The following is a 12804-nucleotide window of genomic DNA, read 5'->3' on the forward strand; positions in this document are numbered from 1 at the left end:
TGAGGGTTCCCCTTTTTTGCTAAAAATTTTATTTTCTTGGTCTACATTTCTAATTTTTATTGAAATATTTTGATAATAAAGAAATAAGTTACTATACCTAATTCTCCATATTCCTAATTAAGTGTAGATCTCAAAGGGTTTCCCAATGGCTATAAAAAACGTACAAGGCTGTTAAGGAGTATAAGACCAGTTAACCTGTTAAATCTCATTAGTTCAATGTTGTTTGTCACTTTTTCTTTGCTTTCAAAACACCTACATTACTATCCAGGTAATAATTTTATACAGGCTGCACGCCAAAAAATATAATATTTTAGCTTGAAAGTAGGAAGAAAAACACTGTTAACTCTTGCACATTTTAAAACAATTTTGGGAGCACCTGTGTAGGCATACAATGTAAGGCATTCATGATAGGATGGACACAGACACAGCACTTGAGGCCCAACCCAACGTCACTCTGTGAAACCATGGCTCACTGTGTGTACTAGAAAACACGATAGCTGAATTATAGAAAGGATACGCAAAACACGTTACACTGTATAAAATGTAATGTAGGGTGACATTCAAAATAGATTCAACAATGTCTAATTTAAATTATACTGGAGCTGTTTTAAATATTTCCTTTGGAAAAACAGAAGTACAGGGAATTTAAATTATTACAAAAGAGATAATAATAATAACCTGACAAATTACAAACATATATACACACACAATTCAGGAAATCACAAAAGGTCCATCACTTACAAGCATCCTTCACTGTACGTTTCCTATAACTTTTAGACACCCACTGAAAGGAAGCCAACAATGAAATTCAGAAGCAAGACTATCAGCACTTTCATCACGCTCCAGATATCAACCCAAAGGCAACGATATCACACATTATGATAACACCGTTACTTTTGTTGTATACTGTTGTTTTTTCATGAATGCAACCAAGGATCCCCCTCCTCAGCGGTCCAGCAACCAGTTATTTGCCCATCTATTAAGTGCCAATTTTTAAAAATTACACTGTGTCCAGCAGGGAGCAGCATTACAACATTCATAAGACTTAACTTGAACATGAAACTGACAGAAGAAAAAGAGGAAAAAAATACACTTACCATAGGTCTGTTCCACAATACATTCAATTTTTAGGGTAGTTGCAAGGCTTCCAGGAAAAAACATCCAAAGCACGTCTCAACGCATATATGGGTGATCCATGGTTTCAGGATTCCTAAAGCAGGAAACCCAAATTACATTAGGTGAAGGCTTCTCACCGCCATGTCCAGTTGAATTAGCACATGATCAGTTGGTAAGGTGCATCCTCCTTCGAGTGGGTCAATGGGATTCTGAATTCATATACTGACTACACTTCAGATAAAACAATTAAAAAAACCCCGAATGTTAAAGTCCTCTATCCACCAGGAAACTGAAGAAAAGGAAAGTAAATGGGCAACCTAAAATATCAATCCACCTGGAGAGAACTGTGGTCAAGGACGTAAGGGCGTTGATAAGCCAACAGTATAGAGTTCCGACACACCAAATTCTTGTAAACAATTGGCAGGTAATGGAGAGGATGTAACATTCATTTCTCCATTTCAGCATGAGTATCTGAGGTTAATTTTAAGAATGAAAAGACGGCAGAGAGGTAGTTTGTAACTCTGGTGTGTTCAGACTGATTAGTCTGATATTGACTGAATAGGAGGAAGCACGTGATATTGTAGAAAAACCCTAGGAGCAGTTATGACAAAGGAAAAACATATTATGTTTGATACTGTCTTGGATGTCAAAATCTACCTCATATTCAACTGTAATAATTCCATGCCAGTTCTTATGACTGAGAAAAAAAGCTTTATCTCCATTTTTATTTGAAATGTTAAACAGGTTGCTTTATATGTGTTTACACAGAACATTACACTTAAAACCAAATTTTTGCCATTAAAAGGAGATAACAATAGGAATATTCACCTTGAAATATATGTAACCACATATAATTTATATAATATACAATATCACATATCAATACCAATATATTAGCATATAAATAGTATCATATTTGAAATTTAGTGAATAATATGTAAAGTGGTTCCTACTAGTCTTTTATGGCAAAATGACATGAGAAGCTTAAGGGCACGACATCAACGCTGCAGTGACTCTAATAACCGTCAGTAACTGACTGCAGCTGAGAGGACGCTGGCCCACCGACCAGCCTCCCACCCAACATAAGCTCCCCAGGCACTCTTGCTCACCTTTGCCCTCCGCAAGTCCTCTGTCATCCTCTCTCCTGCCTGTGCTTTTGTACATTTCACTTCTCTGGGACTTCCTAATTTCTGCCATCTATCTTCCCTCTCTTCTCTAATGCATTTCTGTTTCAGTGCCAATTTCTGTTTTCTGTTTTATTCGATCTCCTCTCTTTATGACCCTACCATCTTTTCCCCTTTAATCTTAGGGCCCTTAAAAAGGAGGGTTTTTCCTGTAACAACAGTCTTCTTAAATATACTCCTTCACCCATTTACAGGCACTGTGCTTGATCTTAATCTCACCTGACTGGAAGACTCAACTAAATATACTTAAATTATATTGCTGTTCCTCCAAAAAACATTTTTTCCCCTGAGTTATTTAAGCATTTGAAGAACTCGCTAAACATTTTGGAGTCAATCTTGAAACATCCAAAAATCTCAAGGAAATCTAATCTCACACACGTATTGCAATCAACTTGAGATCAGACTATTCAAATAATAAGGTGATTTAGGTCAAAACTACACTAAGATATCACCTTACACCTGTTAGAATGGCAAAAATATCTGAAACAAAAAGTGACAAATGTTGGAGAGGTTGTGGAGAAAAACAAAACCTCTCACACTGTTGGTGGGAATGCAAACTGGTGCAGCCACTATGGAAAACAGTATGGAGATTTCTCAAAAAATTAAAAATAGAAATACCTATGACCCAGCCATCCCACTACTGGGTATCTATCCAAAGAACTTGAAATCAGCAATTCCAAAAGTCCCATGCACCCCAATGTTTATTGCAGCATTATTTACAATAGCCAAGAGGTGGAAGCAACCTAAGTGCCCATCAACTGATGATTGGATAGAGAAGATATGGCATATATATATATATATATATATATATATATATATATACACAATGGAATACTACTCAGCCATAAAAAAGGATAAAATCGTCCCATTCACAACAACATGGATGGACCTTGAGGGTATTATGTTAAGTGAAATAAGCCAGATAGAGGAAAACGAACTCTGTATGACTCCATTCACAGGTGGAAGTTAAACGTATAGACAAAGAGAACTGATTGGTGGTTACCAGGGGAAAGGGGGTTGGGAGGGAGAGCACAAAGGGTGAAGTGGTGCACCTACAACATGACTAACAATAATGTACAACTGAAATTTCACAAGGTTGTAAACTATCATAATCTTAACAAAAAGTTAAAAAAAAAACAAGGTGGGGGCTGGCCCCGTGGCCGAGTGGTTAAGTTCGTGCGCTCCGCTGCAGGCGGCCCAGTGTTTCGTTGGTTCGAATCCTGGGCGCGGACATGGCACTGCTCATCAAACCACGCTGAGGCAGCGTCCCACATGCCACAACTAGAAGAATCCACAACGAAGAATACACAACTATGTACCGGGGGGCGTTGGGGAGAAAAAGGAAAAAATAAAATCTTTAAAAAAAATAAAAATAAAAAAAAAAAAAAAAAAAAAAAAAAAAAAAAAAAACAAGGTGATTTAGGGTTTTACTACATTGGCATGAATAAATATTAAGTAATAAACTTTCATAAGTCAATAAATTTTAGTGTTTATTCATGTTTGCGTGCATGCACAAATGTACAAATCCTCATTAAAAAGCAAAGACACATTAAATGACCCCATACTTCTTATATATCTTGTAAAGTCTGAAAAGAAAAGTGATTTCCCTATTCAGCACTCTCTAATATGAACATTAACATTAACGGTATTAGTATTTTGTAAAATGATAAAATATTATGCACATACTTTGAGATTTTTAAAAATTACAGATTATATAATACTTTTATAATATAATTACCTAAAGAGAGACAGTAGTGGGTTGAGTGTTTCCCCCTCCCTCCAAATTCATGTCCACCTGGAACCTCAGAATGTGACCTTATTGGGATGCAGGGCTTTGTAGATACAATTAAGGTAAAGATCAATGTGAGATCATACTAGGTTAAGGTGGGCCCTAAATCCAATGAAAACGTCCTCATAGGAGACGGAAAGGACACACAGAGACACAGAGAAAAAGACAATGTGGAAATGAAGGCAGAGATTGGGAGTGAAGCTGCCACAAGCCAAGGACCGAGAGGAGCCACCAGCAGCTGGAAGAGGCAAGAAGGGAGTCCCCTGGAGCCTTTGGAACATGCACGGCCCTGCTCACACCTTGATTTTGGACTTCTGGCCTCCAAAACTGGGACAAAGTAAATTTCCAGGGTTTTTTTCTGCTGAGAAAGATTCGCCCTGAGCTAACATCTGCTGCCAATCTTCCTCTTTTTGTATGTGAGCCACTGCCACAGCATGGCCACTGACAGACGAGCAGTGTAGGTCCGTGCCTGGGAACCAAACCTGGGCCACCAAAGCGGAGTGTGCCAAATTGAACCCCTCGGCCACCAGAGCCGGCCCAGATTTCTGTTGCTTTAAGCCACCAAGTTTGTGGTAATGGTGATGGAAGTCCTAGGAAATGAATACAGATTTAGTACCAGGAAATGGGGTGTGGCTGTAACAGGTATCTAAAAATAAAAAAAGATTGAAGAATGTTCTTCATTCACTCTATTTCTACTGGTAGAAATAGAGCTGCTAAGGAGATTCTGGTGAGGTCTCAGAAGGAAGTGAACAGGATGGCAGAGAAAACTTCTATCATCATAGAGAACACATATTTCATCAGGAAAAGACTATTGTAGAAATATGAACGTTAACAGGGCTTCTGGTGAAGCCTCAAGAAGGAAATGAGTGACATGCTATGGGATACTGGAGGCAAGACGGTCCTCCTAATAAAGCAGCAGACACTTGGCTGAAACGTGCTCTGCTGCTGGGTGACAAGTACGACACGTAAGCGATGAGCTTGGATATTTAGCTGAGGAGATTTCCAAGCGAAGTGTTGAAGGCGTGTACTGGTTTCTCCTTGCTGCTTATAGTAAAATGTGAGAGAAAAAAGGATAAATTGAGGAAGGAACTCTTAAGCAAAAAGAAATCAGCACCAGAAGATTTGAAAAATCAGTCTATCTACATTGCAAAAGATGCTGACATCACAAATCATTAGGGAAACACAAATCAAAACCACACTCATTAGGATGTTATTATCCAAAAGGAAAATAACTAAAGATGCTGAGGATGTGGAGAAATTGGAAACCCTGTGCACTGCTGATAGGAATGCAAAACGGTTTGGCACCGTGGAAAAGACTTAGGCAGATCCTCGCAAAGTTAAACACACAATTACCGTACGATCCAGCAGTACCAGTCCTAGGTATATACTGAAAGCAGAGACTCTAACAGACACTTGTATGCCAATGTTCACTGCAACATTATTCACAACAGGCAAAAGACGGAAACAACCCGAGTGTCTCTCAACAGATGCATGTAGAAACAAAATGTGCTATATCCTTACAATGGAATATTATTCAGCCATAAAAAGAAAGGAAGTTCTGATACGTGATACAGGATGGATGAACTTTGAAAAACACAATCCTAAGTAAAAAACATTATGCAAATGTTAACAAAGAACAAATATTATATGACCCCACTTACATGAAGTACCAGGATAGGCAAATGCATAGAGACAGGACACAGCACAGAGCTTACCAGAGGCTGGGGTGACAGAGGAATGGGGCATTACTGCTCAATGGGTAAAGAGTTTGTTTGGCATGATAAAAAAGTTCTAGAAATAGACAGTGATAATGTTTACACAACATGGTAAATATACCTAATGTCACATGTAAAAATGATTAAAATGGTAAATTTTACATTAGACGTTTTTTATCACAAAAAGTTGTTTTGTTTTGTTTTTTAAGAAAAAAGGGTCCAAGACCTTGAGCCAGGTGAGAGGGCTGACATAACTATTTCAATTAGAGAATCAAGACTGGGGTACTGATAAGCTCTGAAGTGAACATATTCCAATGCTCAGTGAGGGAAAAAGATCATCACACAGAACAGTAATTCATTAACTCCATGTCAGTTCATTTAGGAAAAGGAAACAAGATTTTGTTACCTGGCCCGCAACCCCATAGACAGTAACTGCAGCCCTGTTCAGAACAAGCCCAACACGTTCTCTCCAGCTCACAGGAAACCACAATGAGCAGGAGGAGATGGCTGAGACACATAGCCAAAACCAGTTAAAATAGGTCAAACGCAACACAGCAGCCCGACCTGACCTGACACAGGCCCCACAGCTCATTGCACACTCACTGTAACTACCATGCTACCTGACACACCCACCAGCCCATGACAGTTTACAACTGCCACGGCAACCGCCACATATAACTAAATAAGGAAAGAAAAGAGGTGGCACTCTTGTTCCCCTGAAAAGCCAGCCCGGTTACCCAAATAACTATGAATATTCCTCCCCTTCATTACCTCCACCCCTTGTAACAACTGCTTAACTGCCTCATGAGCTGAGACGTTGATTTGTGCACATAGTTCCCACTTCTCCATTCTCTGGCCACTGAATAAAAGCTTGTGCTGTTGAACGCTCAGCTTCGGTTTTGTTTCAAATCCGTGACACCAAACATCAAAGAACCCTCCAAGGAAGGGGTGGATTGTGGGTACGAAGCCCACCCATGGACCCCTCCTCGGAGCTCCTCCCAGTGTGGGTCAGAGTCACATGGGAGTGAGGTGAAATTGGTAACAATTTCATTTTTTAAAAAAATTTAACCCTGGAATACCAGACTATGAAATTGTTTTCAAATCTTTCATTCTGAGGAATGACAAAATTATGATACAAAACGACCTTTAACTTTTTTTTAACCTTTCATTTTGAGGAATGAAAAAATATAAAAAGTAAAGCATGGCATTAAAATTCTAAAGATTTTTAAAAGCAACTATTTTTAAAATATTAAAGATCTTGTTTCAGTGCTGGACAACTCTGACAACAAGTCCTTCTTTAATCCGAATTGAAATTGAAATTTCTACGCGCTACAGAAACAAAAGCCTAATTTCTCTTGCACAAGATTAAGACAGGACTTACGAAAGTCAGAACCATTCACCTCTAGGTTAAACATATCCCTCTTATTACCCTAATTGTTTCATACCACATTTTCTCACCATCCTGGTCACTCTGAATATATACCTACTTTAGAAAGGCAAACATGCTACATTTCTTGTGCTAATGGCTATAAATTGGCCCAAAAAGGAGCTATCTTTAGGAGGATACTAATACTGAGTTTGGGTCCAGTGCAAATAATAAATAAGAACATAGATTTTGTTGTCAGACAGCTTAGCTCGGTTGTGAATCCTAGCTCTACCACTTACTAGCTATGTGACTGTGATGGTTAATTTCATGTCAACCTGACTGGGCCACAGGGCACCAAGATGTTTGGTCAGACATTATTGTAGGTGTTGCTGCAGGGGTGATTTCGGATGTGATTAACATGAGGGTCATCAGACTGAGGGAAGCATGGTGCCTTCCCTAACGTGGTGGGCCTCATCCAATGTGTCAAAGGCCTGAATAGAAGAAAAGGCTGACCTTCAGGTCAGTAAAGAGGAGTGAAAAGCATGAACGTACAAGAGGTTCTGAGCAACGTCTGGAAGCTACAACACACGAAATCATACTGATAGGCAGAACAGGGTGAGAGACCAAGTCTAGCACAGGGTTTGGCAAACTACGGGTTACAGGGCAAATCTCCCAGGCCACCACCTGCTTCTGTGTCGCCTACAAACCAAGACTGATGTCTATACTTTTAAATGGCTGAAAGAAAAAAAGAATATTTTGTGACGTGTAAACATTATATGAAATTCAAATGTCAGTGTTCATAGATAAAGTGTATTATTAAAACACAGCCATGCTCCTTTGTTAATGTACTGTCTACGACTGCTTTCCAATGGCAGAGTTGAGAAGTTGTAAAACGGGCTGAATGGCCAGCAAAACCTAAAATATTTACTATCTGGTCTCTGAAAAAGGATGCTGACCCCTGGCCAACCACATACACAGGAGAATGTTTCAGGGAAGATGGGACTTTTCTTGCTGTGGGTCCAAAGAGGTTGTAAGCTGAATCATCAGTTATGGAGGGCAATCTACAAAAAAAGGTATAATTTGCCTGAGAGGAATGTGGGCTCCAACGCATGGTGGTTGGAAACCCAGGACAGGACCCTCCTTATTTAGCTATTAGAAAAGGGCCCAGTCTGTCTGCTTGCTTTTTGCTTATCTGCTCTGAGAAAAGCACATCAATAGATAAGTCCTAGGGGCCAGCCCTATGGCTGAGTGGTTAAGTTCGCATGCTCCACTTCGGCGGCCCCGGGTTTTGCCGGTTCAAATCCTGGGCGTGGACACGGCACCGTTCATCAGGCCATGCTGAGGCGGCATCCCACATGCCACAACTGGAAGGACCCACAACTAAAAATACACAACTATGTACCGGGGGGCTTTGGGGAGAAAAAGGAAAAATAAAATCTTACAACTAAAAAATAAAAATGATAAAGTGTGTTGTACATTTTAAATAAATAAATAAATAAAGTCCTGCCTACCCACCTACAGGGAACTTCCCATCAAGATTCTTTCTGCTGAGGGTAAAGATTTGCTAGGGAGCCAAAGAAGAGCAAACTCACTCCAGTTATCTATATTACTCAACTGGTCATATATCAATATGAGAGGACAACCAAAGATCACCAACATTTAAGGAAACCACAAGAATGAAAAAAGAAAGCCCACTATGAAAAACAGAACAAGTAACTCTGGAGAAATCAGAGGTAATTCAGGAATAAAACAAAAGGAAAATAAAATCTATTTAACTTTTTTTTGTTTTTTTCAGGAAGATTAGCCCTGAGCTAACTACTGCCAATCCTCTTCTTTTTGTAGAGGAAGACTGGCCCTGAGCTAACATCCGTGCCCATCTTCCTCTACTTTATACGTGGGACACCTGCCACAGCACAGCTTGCCAAGCAGTGCCATGTCCACACCCGGGATCTGAACCAGTGAACCCCGGGCCACTGAGAAGCTGAACATGCGAACTTAACTGCTGCACCACCAGGCCAGCCCCAAGAATTTCTATTTAAATCTTCAGAGTTATTGGATAAGACACTGCACCTATAAATAAGAGGTGTATGAAACAGTAGAAAGAACAAAAAGAATAATTAAGGAAATCTAGAATAGAATACCTTTCCAACACCACCTCCCCTACATACACAACAAACAGAAAACTTGAAACAGAAGTTGAAGAAATATAAAGCAACAACCCAAGGAGGGTAAGAATCTCTCTAAAAATTGCAGGAAAAGAGACTCCTCTCTCCCCTTCAATAAAGACACACACACACACACAAAGGAGGAAAAATAATGGAAAGGACCCAGGGACTACAGTGCAGGAAAAGAAAAAAATATATACCCCTAGACACACCTGTGTGTGTCAAATCTTGACCTAGAGTTATGCTGTCCAATTCAGCAGCAACTAGCCAAATGTAGTATTTAAATTTAAATAATTAAAATTAAAGGTACAGTTCTTCAGTCATATCAGCCATACTTCAAGTGTCCAACAGCCATATGTGTTTAATGTCTATAGAAATGGCCAGTGTAGATATATAGGACATTTCCATCAACACAGGAAGTTCTACGGGACCGGGCTTACCTGGAAATTCCATAACAGATTACTAGAACAGTTTTTTAATTACTGCTTTAAAAAGTGCGATAGTGGAAAAAAACACAAACCTAAAAGAAGTAGGAATAAAGATTAAATTCAGAAAAAGACAGAAATTAGTAACATTAGAAAAGAAAATAATTAATGCATAAATCTAAGATATCATTATATGAAAATAGCACTAAAATAGATTTTTTTAGGGGCTGGCCCCGTGGCCGAGTGGTTAAGTTTGCGCGCTCCGCTGCAGGCGGCCCAGTGTTTCGTTAGTTCGAATCCTGGGCACGGACATGGCACTACTCATCAGACCACGCTGAGGCAGCATCCCACATGCCACAACTAGAAGAACCCACAACGAAGAATACACAACTATGTACCGGGGGGGCTTTGGGGAGAAAAAGGAAAAAATAAAATCTTTAAAAACAAAACAAAAAAAAAAGATTTTTTTAAAAATCCTTCAGTTATTCAGAGAGAAAAGACATGAACTGAGAAAAAATCCAGACATAACATTACAAATGAGAAGCTAAATATCATGATAGATATAGAAGAGATTATAAAAGAATTCAATATAGAGAATGCAATTAATTAATGCTACCAAATTTGAAAATAATAAAGTGTTTACAAAGAAAAATATAATTCAAAGAATGATAGAATAATTATATAGAACAAGAGCCATGAATAAAAAGTAAAAATTTGTGTTATAGATGGCTCCAATTTAGTTCTGAGTTAACAATGAAAATGTTTGCTAGGATTTTTAATTTTCATCTTATCCTGCAAGAAACTTCATATCCAGTATATGAAGTATACACATACTTCATATCCAGACTCTTAAAGTGGGAAACAGCTGTCAAAATAATGTATTTCCCTCTGCTAACACTACTCATTAAGCCAAGAGTTACATATTTCTCCAGAGAGGAGCTTCACTAGCCTGTGTGACCCTTCCTGCAAAACCAGTGGACGGGATGTAAGAAGCTTCACCTGGAATGGCTTGTAATACCTGGCCTTTCCCTGGGGTCCCCTAATTATTCATACTGAGGAGGAAGTGATCACATCTCAACAGAAATGCCCAGGACAATTAGAACACCACACAGGCTTAGATTAGCACAGTGGCTTTATGCCCATGAAACCCCTTAAGTTGACCCACAAAAGGAGTGCCAGGCACCAGTCAAGTCAATAGTTGTTCAATTTCTTACTTGAGCTATACGCAAAGATGGAAGAACAGTCCCAGATTGGGAGATATACCAATGCTACACCATTCTAGCTCTGGAATTTCTTTTCCTATTATCACTAAAAATTTTTAGTGTTTACCACTAAAAATGTCTTGTTCACCTTTATAGATACATTTACTTGACAAATCTCCTTGAATCAAAACATGTTTACCTTTTGATACATTTACCCTATTAGACTGAATATTCCAAGATATGATTATACAATGGATTTTTAAATGTTAACTTAAAACCCCCCAGTTTCTTGTTTACATTTAAACACCCACTAAAATTAGGAGGAACATAAGTACTCAAGTGCCCTGGACAATCTCAGATGCTACTTGCTTTACTGGCAACTAATTTAATTCAGTATTTCAGCACTATCAAAAGTGTCCTAGAAAACTCATGGGTCCATGAGGAAATCAAAACAAAAAGTAGAAAATATTTTGAAATAAATGATGACGAAAACATGAAATGTTAAAAGTTGTAGGATGCAGCTAGAGCAGTGCTTATAGAAAATTACTCCCATAATTATCAACAGTATATTAGAAAAGGCAGAAAATCAATTAAGAAATTAATTTTCATAAAAATGACAAATCCCTAGCAAACCTAACAACGAAAAATAAAAAAGAAGAAATGCAAATAAGCAATATCAGGAATAAAAAAAGAAAGAATGACAGTCCCTAAAAAGGTAATAGGAGCTACTTCTGGTAGGTGAAGTAAGCTTAACAGACAAACCCTCCCCTAGATGATAACCATAAACTTAGGACAAAATACAAAAAACAATTATGTGACGGCTCTACAGATTGAAGAAAAGCACACAGATTTTTGGGAGGAGTCAAACTTCTAAAAAGGGATTGCCAAAGGGTGAGTTTCTTATTTTTACTGATCTAGCTTGAGCACAGTGCAGTACAGGGAGTTAAAACTCTGAGAGAAAAGAAGTCATCCTTCTGAAGAACCACAAACTAACCAATGGAATGCAGTCCAGAAAGAAATCTGTCTAACATGTGTAACTGTACTTATTTAAAAAGTGATGATTCAGTACAGCAGGGAAAGAACTGTCTTTTCAATAAATGGTGCTGGATGACAGGATATCTAATAGGAAAAACAAATACACCTTTACCCCTGCCTCACACCAAAGACAAAAAAATCAATTCCGACAGAACAAAGACTCAAATGTTTAAAAGTAAATAGCAGGGCTTTTAGAGGAAAACACTGAGATCATCTATGGAAACTTGGAGCAGGCAAACCAAGCCAGAAAGCACTAGTCATAAAGAGAAAAGCTGATATATACACAATGGAATACTACTCAGCTGCAAAACAGAACAAAATCATCCCATTTGCAACAACATGGATGGACCTTGAGGGAATTATGTTAAGTGAAATAAGCCAGTTAGAGAAAGACAATCTCTGTATGACTCCACTCATATGAGGAATTTAAAAATATGGACAAGGAGAACAGATAAGTGGCTACCTGGGGAAAGGTGGGGCGGGGGCTGGGCACAAAGGGTGAAGTGGTGCACCTACAACACGAATGACAAACATTAATGTACAACTGAAATTTCACAAGATTGTAACCTATCATTAACTCAATTAAAAAAAAGAGAAAAGTTGATACATCAGAATATATTCTGACTAAACTCAAAAGACAATTATGAATATAAAAAGACAAGCCACAGACTAAAAGAAAATATCTGTAATACATTTACATGCAACTGAACTCTTATCCAAAATATAAAAAGAACTCCTCCAAATCCAGGGAGAAAGACAAACAATCCAATTTTTAAAAATTGGCAAAGACACGAACAGACTCTTCAC

General features: G+C 38.5%; 1 protein-coding gene across 12 annotated transcripts in view; it reads right to left on the reverse strand.

Moving 5' to 3' along the window:
* Positions 1-12804, reverse strand: part of IMMP1L (inner mitochondrial membrane peptidase subunit 1) — a 73848-nt gene that overhangs the window by 55725 nt on the left and 5319 nt on the right. For 9 of the 12 annotated variants that reach the window (XM_023646571.2, XM_070274979.1, XM_070274972.1 and 6 more), the window contains one exon: positions 1098-1210. In XM_023646571.2, the coding sequence (XP_023502339.1) occupies positions 1098-1161 (64 nt within the window). In that variant the 5' untranslated portion in view covers positions 1162-1210. Of the gene's footprint in view, positions 1-1097; positions 1211-2225; positions 3041-4038; positions 4128-12460; positions 12505-12804 lie in introns of those variants that run through there. The other 3 variants (XM_070274977.1, XM_070274976.1, XM_070274974.1) reach the window with 3 other exon arrangements.

Source organism: Equus caballus, chromosome 7 (genome assembly GCF_041296265.1).
Source record: "Equus caballus isolate H_3958 breed thoroughbred chromosome 7, TB-T2T, whole genome shotgun sequence".
Taxonomy (NCBI): domain Eukaryota; kingdom Metazoa; phylum Chordata; class Mammalia; order Perissodactyla; family Equidae; genus Equus; species Equus caballus.